The sequence below is a fragment of the Pararge aegeria genome, chromosome 4, assembly GCF_905163445.1.
Source record: "Pararge aegeria chromosome 4, ilParAegt1.1, whole genome shotgun sequence".
Classification (NCBI taxonomy): domain Eukaryota; kingdom Metazoa; phylum Arthropoda; class Insecta; order Lepidoptera; family Nymphalidae; genus Pararge; species Pararge aegeria.
This window is the reverse complement of record NC_053183.1, coordinates 6,185,222-6,202,532: the sequence shown is the minus strand read 5'-3', so window position 1 is coordinate 6,202,532 and position 17,311 is coordinate 6,185,222. Positions and strand designations below refer to the sequence as shown.

Genomic DNA, 17,311 nt, shown 5'->3' with positions numbered 1-17,311 from the left:
TAACCTCCTTGCATTAAAACCCTTTGTGCGTAAAGCAAATGTAAATTGAAAACCAGTCCAGTATTTACCCACTATCTTATCGCACTTCGTAGGAATAGCACTCCTATCATTTAATGGGTATTGGAGAAGTGCTAGGAGAATTAATGGTGTGCATTACCACATTTGTATGTTAACTTAGCTAGATAATACAAGTATAGTATATTAAACATTATGTAAAGCATAGAGTTAGGTTTGTATAACAACAGAGTTTTGATTTATCTATTTTTTTGGTTACTAGCCAGAGGCGGGGCTTGGAACCGATTTTAAAACTGTTTACTAAATTTTTATTATCCCAGTTTGTTGTACCAGACTTCATTTAGGTTTTTAAAAACATTAAAAATTTAAAAAAAACATGATTAATAAAGGAAAACGGTTTATGCCGCTATTAAAAAAAAAAAACGTCTTTCAAATTCGGTTAGAACCGTTGAAATATATTAATCGAGTGTAATGGAATTGTAAACAGTTTCTATGATTACCCGGTTTAAAAAATGAACTGAATCCTTAATTTAAATAATGCCGGAACCGGTTTGCAATTTTTGTCGGCTACAAGCTCTGCTCATAGAAGAGATGGTTTTAGAGCAAACATCTATAATGGAAAATAAAAGATATTAACTACGCTTAAAATGCTACAAGAACTGTAGACATTTGTCTCTATACCTGTACGAAGCAAACTTATTCGGGAACTCAATTAATTGCAGATCTAACAGTCAGATATGGAAAAAACGGACAAAAAGTACAAACGGAATTCGTCGGTTAGTTACTAAGCTTTATAATAGGTACGAATACGATGTCAGTTTTGCTGTAACGAAATGACGCAAAAATATCTCGCGTAGGAAAAAAGCCCGTTTGTTATCAATAAAAAAATCTTATTGGCTTAATATAACCTTGCTTTAAAACAATAATGAATTCTGTTACGAAGGCTTTTGTCATAATAATGTGTCCCCGTGACCATGAGCTTCGAAAGGTGATCGGAATTGAAATCAATTTCAATATTTTCGTATTATTAATAGTCATGATTAAAATCCAATGAATATTTATGAAGTCGCTGCTCGCTAAAAAATTAAGCAATTATTGACTTTTGTTTCTAAAAAAATGAGATTTTATTTGTACTTTAAAATGGATTCCAGTTCTTATAACTTAGCTTGTTTTTTCTTGTTTTTACAGTAAAATTTACTCGCTTTAGTTGTACGCAGTATGAACTATAGGTATAATAAAACAAATTTGTTTTATACACACTTCTGGAATTTACTTGACCTTATCTAATAACCAAGAAAGCTGTTGAAGAGGATCCTGCAATGCAATTTTTCTTATGCCAACCATTTATTTATATCTTAATTACTCTTTGATTTTATTTATAACAGCTTAGTATAAATAAATCTATTTTATTGTTACACGCTATCCACCAGTCATTTCCGGGCTTCTATATGGACTATAAGGTAAGAAGTGAGTGCAAGTAAATATGCTATGTTCTATCAAAATGTTTGAGCGCAAAAAAAGGGAATGTGATGTTGAAAACTTTATTTTCCATCCAAAAAAGCTTACTAATATCATAGATATTATCCAACCTGATTTTTCATCTACCGTTTTATCAGTAACAAATTAATTTCGTTAACTACCTTGCTAAAATACTTATTAAACTTGTGTAACTTCACGTTGAGCATAACTTCGGAAAAGCTATACCTACTGACACTTTTGTTCTCATAAAAACATTGTACTTATTTCTCACAAGTTCTCTAAATTTTTAATTTTAAGTTACAATCAAATGTACCAATAAATACTGGTATTATATATGTGCGTTGGTAGTTTAACAAGTTATTTTGATTTTATTAACTGATATGGATCTGATATCTTTTTAATAATAGGTATGTCGTTCTATTTATAACGGTGGTATTTTGATTGTTGCGTTTGTGCTTAGGAATAACATGTGCTCTACTTTCCATTATGGACTTAATAGTAGTATTTACATCTATTCGTTGCGTGTCATACCCGTTTCTTTAATCCGGTATTTCGTCGGTATTTCAATCCACGAAGTAAGTATGCCTTTTATTGTAATGTTACGTCAAACAAATCGTGTTTCCACATATTATAAATCTACAGGGCAATAAATATAATTGTTATTTCTAAATATGAATACTTTAATGTTACCTACACGTTGCCTACATCAGTATATGCATTAAAAAAAAGTTGCACTTGAATTTGCAAGTAATGCTAGTAGAAAAGTAAAACAGTGTCTACATGCAGAGTGTATTGAAGATGTCACGTAAAAATAGCGCTGACGGTCTAACAGTTGACATGAATGTCGGTACGATTTTATCCGACTTCTTTAACAATCATCGTTCTATTTATGCCGAATGACAGAAAAACATAACGAATACACTTAAACCTTCAAATATGAATCACTTCATTAGTAAAAACCGTATGTAAGTCCGTCCGGTAGTTTGAGTTTTTCGCGCCCAGAAAGACTCCGAGAGACCTCCTTGGTAGACCACCCAGGGAAGGGAAGGGAAGACTTTGTTTTATAATATGTATGTGATGCCTAGTTTGGATTAACTTAGTGCACGTGTTAAGCAATGGTGAGGGGGGCTTAAACTGGATATACGAGTATGTTATAGATTCTAGACGTCTTTATACCGCCTTTACCGCCCCTTCTCCCATTCTCGCTCTCGTATTTATCGAACCTCAGTCAGAAAGCCGTCGGTACTAATCTAAACCGCGTGCCAGTATCAGAATATTAGTAAGGCTGATGGTAAATATAATCGCATTGTGATTTACTGTTATCCTGCTTACTAACTAACTTACTTTCGTATACAATAACGTAACAAATATACATTTTACTGTAGTAGTACTTTCCAGGGTAAAAAAAAGTAAGGTTAAGTGCATTATCACTTGCGTTAGGGGTAAACAAAAACGTGAGGAAACCTGCATGACAGTTTAGCCTCAATAACGTGTGAAGTGCGCCGTGGACTCGAGCCTAAACCCTTCTCATTACAGAAATGATAAGACCTGAGCCCTCGTAGTGGACTGGTATTGATGTACTATTGCAAGACCTTATATACCTTAATACCAAATTTCGGAAATATCCATTCAGCTTCTATATTAATTAAAGTATGAAAATAATTGTGCCTTTAATCTATCCCATGAAACCGGTTTTTTCTGAAATTATTTTTTGGCTCTCTATATAAACTTTTTATTTGCCAATATTTTCGTCAATTTATTTTGCTACATGATGCTTTCATGACAAACATAAATACATTTACAGTATTAGCATTATTTAGCGCTCTTTTTAGTGGACACCTACTATACCTACCATTACAAACTAATGTAATGTTTACATAGAGACATAAACTCAGCTTAGGTATTTATTGCATGTCGGTTATCCAGATTCTTGGAAGTGCTCGGAGCGGTTCAGTGCGATATCCTAAATGGAAACACATTGGCTGATGTCACAGTCCATATGTGTATTAACACAAATAGCAAACCCCTGGCTGTTTTGTACGTATTGAAATCTCTAAACTGTTGATTTAATTATAAATTAACTCAACTTATATGGTTATTTTTCTTATTTTGTTTGTAAACTTAAAAGGCCATTACCACCTGAAACTTGTTATTGTGGACTATTTTTAATTATACATTACTAAAAATATATACATTACTTTTACGCAAGTACATGTTTTGAACGCCGAAGGATGTATGTATGTGCACAAATTATATACGAGTGTGGGTTTTATATGATATACCTGACATTCTAGAAAATTAAAAATCCGTCACCAATATTAGTATTGGTCGTTCTGTCTACCGTAAGTTTGTTTTATAAGAATTCTTTATAACTCTTACAAAACTCAACTGGTCGAACAAATATAAGTGTGTGTTCTAAAGCTATAGGTTCAGTTCTACTGATGAATTAGTGTTATTACTCAACTTAGCTTGTGTTATATTCGTATGTAGTTCTTTGCTACAACAAGCGTCGGACCACACGCGAATGTTTTGAAAATCTCAATAAAAAAAATATTTTATGGATTCCATATGGCATGGTTTTGTAAGTTATAAATAGATTGGCAAATAACGTTTGTGTAACATATACATATACTCCAAGTAAAATTATATTTATGGTTGTAACACCATGTCAACTCATGTCATAGAGAAATAAGGTATCATCATATTATCAAATCAACAGGTATATCACAATCTAGTACTATGAAAAAATACTTCTATATATTTAGTGATAAATAGTCTATTTCACTGTTATTTCCCTTTTCAAAATCATACTGGTTTTATCCTAAAACAACAAATACTGGACTCTCATAATCAATAAGGAAACAAAACAATTCACAGATAATTGAGTGAAAAAAATAATTTTAAACCACTAAAACTCATATAAGTAGGATAACTTTTATATGGGATATTTTTATACGTCCGTCCATGTAACACCAACCTTCTCAGAGACAGCTTGAGGTGAAGTTGAAACTTATATCGAGTAATAAAGTCATTCTTATGCATGTCAAGATTATGGATAAATGCAATTTAAAGATACTTTACATCATTTTCTTGCCCTGACTGATACAATCTAAATCTACATAGTACTTCCAGTTGACTTATATACCTATATTTTAGTACCATATAATCCAATTCTGAAATAAGGTTTTGCTTCATTTTACACTTATGGTATTGAGAAAAGTTGTAAACTATGTAATATTACGCTGTGACGCAATTTGACGCCAGTGAAATTGCGGGTAGCACAGTCTCTTATTGTTAAGCCAGCCCTTAAAATACGTAAAAGGAAAAACGGGGAGACTATAAAATAATATACCGTTTGAAAACGATTTATCATAAGCTTTGCGTGAATATTTACCAAATTACTCTGACTCATACTGTGTCGGTGAACTTGCCTCTAAATATCCATTGGCAAAAAAGCAGTAACTGCTGGCATTTTGCCGTTGGTAATTGATACTGATTCAGACAAGGGTATTACAGGTTGCATAAGTTATTAAATTTTCGTAAACAGTTTCGTAAAAAGGCTTTTTTAAAGTATTACTGATCGAAAACACTTTCATTTTTCGTTGAGGTAGTTAACTTATCTTATTGTCCCTGTAATCTTTTCTTAAATTTTTCTTTATTGCTAACAGAATAACAAGAGTATTCTTGTCGCCTCCTTGTAGTCCCTTTTTTGAAGATACATTACTTAATATTCGATTCCGATATTTAATTTTCAGTTAAAAATAATTTAGTTGGTCCCATCTAATTTCACAGGAATTATTTTAGATGCTACCTAGTAATTTTGACCCTTTGTGGAAACCTTACCTGGGTTTCCATAATGGGTAAAAATTACTAGGTTTGTATACAGGATTCATAAAATGCGTGAGGAAATCTACACAATGCACATATGTAGAGCTGTGGTAGAGTCATTGTACTGTACCGATTATTATTAGGGTTGCGTGTATAAGCGTTTGAGCATCGATCGTGGAATTCCGAATAAGCATTATTTATCCACAACGAAATAAATAAATAATTACAAGTATCAAAATATAACTTTGAAAGTTTCATCAACAGCCACTAAATTTTGACTCTGTTTGACTGTAGATATTACATTATTTATTATATCAAGGGGCTGTTGCTCTTAACAATGTTTATGTAATGCAAAGTAGGAGATTGTAATATGCAACCCTAGTGTATCTTATGTACCTATTTTTCTACCAGCCTGTAGAGCTAAAAAAATATTTCGATTTATTCAAAGCTGAAGCTACAATAGACGCGCTGGACGCGCCAGTAAAACAATGCGGACTGCGTCTGTGTAATTATATAGTCATATGTATCGTAGACACATCGTACCTATGTATAACATTGTTTCTTAATGTTTACATTTTGATGCTAGACAATAAGATTGTTCTTTTGCTGCTTAAATATAACGTATTAAGTATTTGTATGTTCTTTAGCCATTTAAGTACTTACCTACCTTACTTTAGTTTAGAATGTACTTACTATTATTAATTTGTAATAAACTGTTATTATCTGGTTTAGCCTTATAGAAGCTTCAAACAACAAACTGTGTTATTAATATGATTAGCGCCAGTTTTATTTTATCACAAATCAGACAATTAAGTACATACTTCCTCCGGCTACGGAGCATTCAATTAGAAATGATAGGCAACGATCATTTCAGCCAAGTATCGTATCTTAATATCTTTACAAAGTAATTTACCTTCTATGTGGTAAGGAACAGATACTATATTTAAGAATAGCTCGTAATATACTTACGAAGCTCAAAGCCATGTCTGCATTATGGAGCTAATAACCGATTTGTTTTATCTTAGACGATGTTGACTGAAGTTAGAACATATACATTACAAATTCTCTGATGTTGCAGTGTCTATTTATACTTTGCAAGTAAGTATCTACATGAAATTAGTAGGCACTGGATTATGCTATATGCTATAATTATTTTTACAAGATTATTTAAAAAAATAATTAAAATTCCGAAAACAGGCACTTGAAGCCACTACAAAGTAAACAAAGACGTAAAAAAATACTTTTAAAATAAGGTCTAAACATTTGTGGTTTTTATAGTATTACTCGTATTCCCCTAGTTCAAACCCGTTTATTGCACAAAGCAGTTTGCGTTTTGGCAGGTGGGTAAAAAATCTATATATATATAATGAAAATGGTCTTCGTTTGAGGCTCAATCACGCCTAAACCACTGATCGTATCGACATGAAACTACCACCATTCGATGCGAAATTTTTCCTAGATGGTTTATGGCTATCTATTTTTTGAATTCCAACATTCCTTCATTTTTTTATTGCTGTTTTACTTTTATGAACATTTATCCCGATAATAAAAACAAAAGATAAGCATTTTCTCTTGATTCTTTTGTTTTCATGGATTTCAACAGAGTGTATTAAACGGATTATGGTTTTTTACATTCAGCTAAGAATCTACTCACGGTAGTGGAGAACGGCTGGACCAATTGGGCTTTTTTTTATCTTCAGAATTGTCAGGAGAAAGTTTTGTATGTAAGAAAATTTTAAAAAAGCCCGATAAAAAGTTAAAAATTTCGATGATAATCGAAGAATTCCCATCTATATAGTCACTCACCACGAAATCTCGGGAACCATAAGACTTAGAAACGTGAAACTTGGTATGAATATTACTTTTGCTATGTAGAGGTCAGCTATGAATAGATTTTAAGAAATTCATTCCCCAAAGGGGATTGCGGGGGCGTTAACAATGAACAATTCCCGTTTTTAAACTATAGCTTCTATAGACTTCAAATTTGGTAGGAATCTTCTGTAAGAGGTGTAGAAATAGACTATGAACGAATTTTACGATAGCTCACCCCACAGGGGGTTGCGGGGGTGGGTATTAACAATTAATATTTTTAATTTTCCAGCTAAAGCTCCTACAAGCTCCAAATTTTGTAGGAATTTTCTATAAGTGATGTAAAAATGATTTATGAACAAATTTTACGATATCCCACCCCAAAGAAGATTGCGGGGGCGTTAACAATGAAAATTTTCAATTTCCAAGCGATAGCTCCTATAGACTCCAAATTTAGTGAGAGTGTTCTATATGTAATATAAAAATGATCTTCGAGCGGATTTTACAATGAATCACCTCCAATAAGGTTCGCGGGGGTGGGTGTTAACAATAAAAAATTTCAATTTAGAAATATAGCTTCTAAAAATTCTAAATATGGTAGGAATCTTTTATTATTCACATAAAGAACATCTCAAAATGGATTTCAATAAAGTCTACTTCCGACAGGAATTGCGGGGGTGGGTGTTAAAATCTAAAATTTTTATTTCTAACCTGTAACTTCTACAGACTCCAAATTTGGTGGGGATCTTCGTGTATGTAGGGATATTCGTGTATTTCCTTACAACAATCGTCTTTTTGGCAGCGGAGAAAAAGTCATTGAGAGGTTTCAAATACTTAACTTTACATGTAGCTATCCAATCAACGGACTAAGAATTTTACATTCATTTTACTTTTGCAGACTACATAACCGACGAATTCTTTTATTGCGGGATCGCGGAAATGTAACAGATTAAAATGAATGCATTTTCCAAGCACATGAGATGTGGAAAAGAAATTTAGTTACTTATTCCAATAGAATTCATAAAAAACATGCACAATTCATTTTCTATAAAAAATTGATGTCACGGAGAAAATTTTAGTTAACAGTAAATTCGGCGCACTTGAACCTAGACAGATTTCAACTTCACATATGAGACTTGCAATGACTTTAACTTAAACTTTCAATGCTCATTTCAAATTTTTTCTTCATGTCAATTATTATTAATTTTTGGAAGAAAGGCACGGAAATGTTATAATGATTGCACATTGAAAGTTACAATGAATATTAGTGAGAAAAATCATCTGGATGAAAGATACAGGCTAAATCGATGGAATTTGGAATTTGAGTAAGTCTAAACAATATCGATGCTTACAGTTCTATCCGCGGGGCCTATTTATGTTCATACAAAAATAAAAAAAAAGGAGAATAATAAAAATATCAAAAAAAATAAATAAAAATGAAACATAAAATGTAATTTATTTCCTTTTTCAATTCGCCCAGCGAAGCGGGCGGGAAGCGGCTAGTATAAAATAATTAGAAGAAGAAGAAACAATTTTTTAATTTTCAATTAAAAATGCATAGATAAAGATAGATAGACACACAGGAAAAGAAACATTAAGGAGTAAACAATGTAGACATGCAAAGGCGGCCTTATTGCTGCAAGCAATCTCTTACAGGCAACCTTTGTAAATAGGACTTACAGCAAGATAACGGGATAGTGCCAAGAGTGTTGTAATATATACATAAATACCAAAAATGTAAATATAATTGATAATTTAAATAAATAAATGTAATATATAAATATAAAATATACATAATATATAAAAGTTTGTAAATTATTAGCCTGAGTATGCACGTACTTATAATAGGTACCAAGGAAAATAGAGCAGACTACTATGTCTACCCTATTTTCGTTCTAAGACCTCTCTGTATCCTAGAACGAAATTTTAAAGCAGTTGTCGTCCATGTTATTGGAATAATGTTTTGACCTCAATAATTTTTAGGATCATGTTGCGGTTGAAATGAGTATGACATCATTTTAATAACTATACTACGAAAGTATGACTAAGTTTTGTTTAGTAGAACAGCATTTAACTTATCACTATTATATACTCGGCTAACAAGCCTTAGAATTTTTTATTAAGTTGGCATATCGTGGTTGCTTTTATGAGCTTTTATTTAATATTCAGTAAACTTTTTAAGCGCTCTTGTGGCGTCAACCTAAGCTTTGCTGAAATTCGACACATCCAAGCCACTTGCATAAATACAGTAGTAATAATATTACATTACATGTTGTATGGTACCATTTACCTGGTTTAATTGATATTGTGGAGTCCTGGAGGTAATAGTATATGTGTCACAGATTACCCATGGATCCACCGAGTTTTAAGAACATACAGAATCCTCCGAACACGTCTCACTTCTTTCCCTCTCTCGTTGCTAGCACACAAACTTTTCACATTTTCCTCATTTTATCGTAAACGTTTAGAAAATCAGAGGTCCTCAATATTAGTCATGTACACGAATTTTGTATGTTCTTACTTCTATGGTTTGGGGTTGTAAGATTTTTATCATGACTCTTTGATAACAATCTTACAACCCAAGTGGATTTGCAGATTATCTAATAAGCGAGCCTGCTTAAAAGCTTTTGAACAAATAACTACTACTTACTACTATATATATACCTATAATAATGTTATATACGTATACTATATTATTCTTACTCTTCTACTTTTATATCGTAGCTTTAGGTTTAAGTTGGCAAACGAAGTTATAACCATCCACTTACAATTATGTAAACATATATGTATGAATGCTTCATAAGTGCCTGTGATAGGCCTACATGAATAAAGAAATTTTGAATTTGAATTTGAATATGATCAAAAATTTATTGATGAACGGTAAAATTTACTTTCGAAATAAAGCAATGGATAAACGATTTAAAACGTCGTGCTATCTAAAGCATTGACTATACAATAATAATCATAAAATCATCGTTGTGTTTAAAAATAAGAACGAAATGTGATGAACTACATTAACGTCTTAACATCTAATAACATAAAAGATGCCGGGGCGATGTCTATCATGTCTGTTCAACTCATGATGCTTTCTCTGACCTATAAATAGGTTTATTTTACTAATAGCATAGAGACGGATTGTTTGTTTGCCTTTATTTCCTCATATGTGGATGCGCGATTCTAAAACACTTTAAACTGTAATTGTGTCAGAGGATTTGAAGACTTTACATATTAGCAATGTTATGTAATTTAATTTATGCTAAGTGCAGAACCACCAAATGCTCAATAAAAAAATTAAATTTATAGAATAAATGAGAAATATATTCTAATATGACTGTGTCACATTGTTTTCGAAGATAAAGCGTGGCTTGATGCTCACAAGGCACACCGAAGGTTATTGATTGGTGCACTGAAACTAGGATAACCCGCGCACCCACATTTTAGTAGCGCGGTGGGTTTAAGCCAGGGGCGTGCACGTCATACATGCACAAAAGCACTGCATACCCACATTATTTTATATAACTCGTATACTTTATGCATACCCTGGTCAAAAACCCTGTGCACGCCAATGGTTTAGGCTGTAATTCCTCTGTACTACAAAAAAACAGGCTATGACCCGCAGTACATAGGTTAATTATCATTTCCCTTTTTTATTCCTGGCAGTTATAAGGATATTGGTAATAGAAAAAATCTAACTCCCGTACAGGTAGCTGCCAAAACTTTAAATAGACCTATGGTTATCGAAAACATTAATTGTAGAAGTAAAAGATTTTCATTAGCAAGCACAAATGCCGAATCATTATTTAATTGACGAGCTTTTGGATGAAACGTTAATGTTTAATTCGGCCAGTATTGGTTCGGTTTTAATTTATCTCAGTTCACTTGCAATTTAACTTGAGTCTAACTGTTCTTTTCAAATTGCCATATTATTTGTTTGTTTAGTCAAACTAGATCGTTCGATTCCATGTCTTTTTCAATACCTGTTCAATTTAATAATTAGATATAATTGATTTTAAGTAGTTCAACAGTATTTGATATCAGAAATTTAAGATGCGATAACGTCCATTCAATTTAAACATTGCGTCGATTGAAGTGATTCAGGCCGTATTAGAAAGGAGATAGAAGGACGTGGGAACATAATTGCTATAATTACAGTATTATGTATTATTAATATATCACATAATGTACTTAATCGTATCAGGTTAATAATTTATAAATTGTATTATCATTCGACCTATTGCAAAGCACGTGACTTTACAATTTTTGCTTTACGAGTATATTTCTGCTAACACTAACATTGTGACTCAGATAATAATTAAGGTTATATGCCTTGCAGCATTACACGCAGTGTAATTATAGCTACAGAAAGCGTTCACTGATTTTGATACTGTTTGGTTTTGGTTTAGGTAAATGGAGTGAGTAGAATCTACCTCATTGATATAAGTATTTTCTGGCACGCAAAATAATAGATAGACCGAAATACGATTCTTATAACCTTTATTTCCTCCATGAAACTAATTTAAAAATATAGCGGTATCCAAAAACAACCGCAGCAAGGTACAGCTACTGGACAATATTTATTTATGAAGTTTGTTCGTAATCTACGCAATATATACCCAAAACCGGTCTTTTTGTCTAATCCAGTAGCGTAAAATCCAAGTTAGATAAGGTATACCTATAATGAAAGGTTGGTGCTAGCGTTTACTGATTTTGATACTGTTTGGTTTTAATTTTCGTAAATGGAGTGAGTAAAATCTGCCTCATGGATATAGGTAGTCCATAGGTATTTTCTGGCACGTTAAATGATACATAGATTCTTGTAACCTTTATTTCCTCCATAAAATTAATTTAAAAATATAGCGGTATCCAAAATCAACGGCAGCAAGCTACATCTACTGGACAATATTTATTTATGAAATATAATCGTAATGCATGCAATATGTACCCAGAACCTGTCTTCTTGTCTTGTCCAGTAACTTAAAATCCAAGTTAGATAAGATACCTATATTGAAAGGTTGGTTCTATTTATACCGCCTAATCTAGAGTTCAAATATTAACTCATATTTCGTCCTTTACTTATGTATTTTTTTTCATTTCCCAGGCAGCCAATAACAACGGGGAATATGCGACACGTAGTTTACCTCGAGTTAGACTAGATGGTGGCAATACGGCCGGAAACGGAGTCCGGCTACGATGCTGGGCCGCACCTCCGTCAATTACAGAAGAAGAGGCAGAGGATGATATCGAAGACGATGCTATTTCATTACGGGCGTTACCATCACAAGGTAAGGCTATACACCATAAAATAGTTTTGTGAATATATATTGTTAATTTGAAGCGCCATCTAGTATTGAATAGTGTTTCTACACTACGGATATCGTCGCTGCGCCACCTAGCGTTGTATAGTAAATTTAAAGTGACGAGCGCCATCTATGAAGGTCGTGTAAAAGTCTTCTTTGGATACCTGGAACTAGATGGCTCTGACTACTGATGTATGTTAAAATATATTACTAGTTTATTTTTTCTACTTGCTGCTAGATTACTCTTCCTCAAACTGATTTAAAAATTGTGAATTTCACGTTGTAGTGCTTATAACCTCTGTTTTCAGCTAGCTTAAAAACGAAAACGTAACCATTGTACTGAACATTTTTTTCGTACATATATGTATTTTACAAATATTTAATACATTTTCAAGATCGTTTACGAGCAAAAGTGGGTCATTAGTCACAGACCATTACATCGATGTAGGCATTTCTTTGTAACTGTTGTCGTTTTTTAAACTCATATAAAGAATTATATTACTAGACAGGGTTGGACATTTTGTTTCTATCGCTTTTAAAAAAATTGCCAATAAACTTTAATCAATGAAAGATTTATCTAATGAAAAAATAGAGCCGAGATTCGCCGCAAATTTTTTTCAAATAAGACTGGAAATTATGTATATATAGTACATGGGGCGACTACAATAAGTTATGAAAATCAACAACAACAATCAACATTTTAGTTTTTCAAAACAAGGTTTGACAGTGTACACCTTCTTTTGTCAAAGTCAGCTTTTGGCTCATTCCGATGATTTCATTGATTCCATTGTACATAAATCTCAAATTTTAATGTTGAGTGAAACTTTGCTGTCCGATAATGAGATAACTATATAATGCGTTATAATAAAACGTCCAATGTATTAAATAACTTTTTTCTGTAGTTAGTGTCGTTTTTTCGACAAACGTAGAATAAGGCAAAAGAAGGCTTATTACGGCAAAGTACTTATATATACTATAACTTCTAACGTTTGTACATAAGTACACACATAGTTTTTTTTAATGATTAATATAGAGTTTTAGGAAGTAGTTCTCATAGATTGGTACAAATGTTATGTGTGGCAGCCCTCAACCAAATGACAATTGACGTGGTGTGACGCTTGTGCACCCATCCGCTTCAAATCGATTTGAGTTAGTTTTACGCCCCAACTGCATACTTACGACTGTTTCTCCTTTACGGGTATCCAGATTATTTTTAACATTCCTTAAAAATCTCTTAAATTTGACTGTTACAAGGATGGTTATAGCTCTCGGCTTAGTAGATTCTTATTTTGGATTTGAATTTTACATATACCTTTTGCCTCGGAATTTAAATAATTCTGTTTTCTCTGAAGTAAAATATGCCTCTCTCAGTAAATAGGGGATCTTTAAATATATATGCAACACATCCAACAGGTATGCTTAGTACCAGAAAGGAGAGACAAACGAACAGATTATCGAATTTATGATAATGATAAGTATTAGTTGATACCTATTTAACAACTGGAAGTTATCATCTTATTGTTTATTCTCTAGTGATATCTAGGTACATAAACTGAGTATCTCCTTAACTCCTATTAAAAGATGATTGTTGAAGACAACATAAATTAGATACATGGTTTTTAAACTGTAACTAGGCAGGAAGAGAATTGGGAGAAATCGAGAAAACTTTTTTACTTCGGGAAAGATTAAACTAATTAAAAACTAGCGAGGAGTATTCTAGAATACTCAAATCTGCAAAAAACGTTTCAGTTAGTTGAAAGAAAAGATGAGATTTTCAATGTACCAAAGTGTTCTTTTGCCACTGCCCTTGACTATATCTCAGCTTTGGTAAATGGATGATAAGTCTAAGATGGTAGCGGACTAACATGTCTGGGGTATAGCACTGCAATCAGGAACGCAACCGCTTGGCGGCATATCTTTGTCGCTAGGATGGTATTTTGTCAGCGTAGACGCCTCTCACCAAACCAGACCAGAGAAAATTCGGAAATAACCCCCGAATCGAATTAAGAAAGTCCGTTTAAAAGACAACAGCGCTCACCATCATGCTAAGGCCGTTGTCACAAAAAAAAAGAAGTGCTTAAGTTGTAAACTTTTAAGACCTAGGTCCCAGAAGTTCTGTGATCTGATTGCAGCACCTATAATATCACAAGTCGATAAAGCAGAGTTCAAAAGCAATATAGTTTTCACCGTCTGGTGGTTGGCGCCCTTCCCTCGTCTGGCGCAATGGAGCTAAAATGGACACAATTAGGGCCCGGCGATTTTAATTGACAATGCTCCCTCGAAACGCGTTCCTGACGGTGTGACATTTAATCCCCTTTGCAATAAAACAACTCAGTTCCCCAAGGCGGGTATGGGAGTAGTACAGAGCGGCTAATTTTTAAAAATTTGCTCATAAAAATGTTAATTAAAAAGCCCTGATTATAGAGTTTCACTCAAATTTTTATGTTGGGTAAAATAAAATGTACTGTATACGGTGCAAGGTATTCATCGATGCTCGTAGATCAATCGTGATCATCATCCACCCATTAACGGTCCACTTCTGGCACGGGTCTCCTATCAGAATAAGAAGGGTTTAGGCCGTAGTGCCGATTGGTAGACTTTACACGCCATTCTCAGACATGCAGTTTTCCTAACGATGTATTCCTGCACCGTTAAAGCAAGTGAAGCTTTAATTAAAAAACGCACACTCCGAAAATTTAGAGGTGTGTGCCGGGGTTCGGACTGAATCCCCCAAAAGAAAGCCCAAACCTTTCCCACTACACTATTACAGCTTTAAGAGATTACGAGTATGCAAGGGTTTTCTAAGCTTACAATAATTCAATTTGTAATTTTGCCACTCGATTTTGAAGAGCCCGTCATAGAAAAGTTTGTCAGTACAGAGAACACCGGATCGATTGACGAAGCGAAAATAGAAGCCGCTACCGGTGTCAGACGAGACTGCATTCCAAAATTAGTAACGAAGATATACTTTTCACGTTTTAAAAAGCATTGACATAGCTTAAACTATGTAGAGTAGTGCGAGAAAATTATAAAAACTCATTTCGTTTAGTTATTTGCTTCTTTTATTTCATTATAAAAGAAACAAATAATTAAACTCCGTATAATTAAAATCCGTTAACTTTGCCAAACTACTGAATAGTTTGGTAAAGTTAACGGATTTTTTTCTGTCAGTAGCACGATAAAACATATATAACTACCAACTGTTGATATTTGATACGAATTTCTATTAAATTTTTGTTCAATCACTCGCAATCGAGGAGTCATTTTTAAGTATTAAACTCTGTATCGTCAAAGTAAAATGGACCTTATGTAACTTGTTTTAGATTTTTGTTTTATAAAAAGACCGAGCCAAAGAATAGTAGGTAAATTTGAGCTTTAACATAATGCTGATAAGATCCATTTTATTCTGATGTTCAAGTTCGAAAACTACTCCTCGATTGCGAGCGAGCAAATCTTGTACTAAGGCTTTCTGCGCGCAAACTCATTCTTCAATATTAGTATTTATTAACGGGAGAACATGGTACCTAATACATAATGTACAAAATGAAAGACAGACAAGATCGCAATAATCATAATCTGTATCATAGTTTTTCATAGGAGGTGGGTTAAAGTGTACGTAAATAAAATATCTAAATAGACATACCTATTTGGAATTGAATACGGTGGCATAGGTATGATACCTATGCCATACCCGTATCGTACGGGTATATGTATACCTATACCCGTACGATTTTCCACCGGCTGACCTCCAAACTTCAATATGAAGATGGCACCTATGATGATGAAATATAATCATTATTATAATTAACACAGTAACGTGAGAGGTTGGAGGATTAAGAACACCTGATGGTTCTGTTAAGACTCAAAACAGTTTTCTGTCGAAGGTTCTAGAACAAATTTCAAAGAGCTAGTTAATATTAGTCCAGAATGGTGGAATGAAATGGCAGAGATCACTAGGTATCACACTCGATCACTTGTTTCACTAGGGAGTTGCTTCGCTGTGTCCTACTTGGGATGCATTGTTGGTCCTTTGATTCAGCTGCGAAGTATGCCAGCTTTGATATCCCTTACTTTAGCCCTAGAACCTTCTCTTAATGGAAATCGCAAATCATGGATAAGTTTCTTCTTTTATTTATTTATGAATATTTGTCGAATGTTCATCAATGCCTTTGTTAATCCAAAAAAACATCATGCTCCCTAAGTTATCAGCAATTATGAACTTCAAATCACTTTTCTATTTCACTACAAGTTAGCCCTTGACTACAACCTCACCGTGAGTGATGATGCAGTCTAAGATGGTAGCGGGCTAGCCTTTTGCGGAGTATGGCAGTTATATTAAACTCATAGCCCGGTTTTTAAGCTACATCGTACCAGAACGCTAAATCGCAGCTGCGTCAGAGAGGTTGTCAATGTTTTTATATTGTATAAAAAAGTTTCTACAATACATTAGAAGGAAGTTTTTGTGTTATAAAACATATTTTAGAAATAAAAACTTTAGCTTGAATAGTTTTAACGTAAGGCAATAGGTGATTCGTAAAAAAAGTTGAATCATAATGTGGTAGACTAATTGAACGGTTGGTGGGGCTTACACATCGGTTCCTGTGAACTCAACGAACGTCCATCTATGACCTGAATATTAATGTACTCCAAGTTAATACAAAGGCGAACCATCATGCTTATCGCCTACAACATAACGACTATTTTACAAAAATAAAGAACATTATTCTGGACGTGTGGTGGGCTACGCACGACAATGCGGTTAGGAAGAATAAGTAATTACAATTTAAGAAGTTTGACACGTTAGCGATTGTCATATCGGTCCCTTCATGTTTACTTAAAGCAAGTAACCTATTGCCGGATAGGACTTGACATATTAATAGTTA

At 33.4% G+C, this 17,311-nt stretch overlaps 1 protein-coding gene across 4 annotated transcripts in view; it reads left to right on the top strand.

The window, feature by feature from the left end:
- Positions 1 to 17,311, top strand: part of LOC120637945 (ras GTPase-activating protein raskol) — a 213,909-nt gene that overhangs the window by 79,269 nt on the left and 117,329 nt on the right. For all 4 annotated transcript variants that reach the window (XM_039910023.1, XM_039910022.1, XM_039910021.1 and 1 more), the window contains one exon: positions 12,230 to 12,413. In XM_039910023.1, coding sequence (XP_039765957.1) covers positions 12,230 to 12,413 — 184 coding nt within the window. The remainder of the gene's footprint in view (positions 1 to 12,229; positions 12,414 to 17,311) is intronic.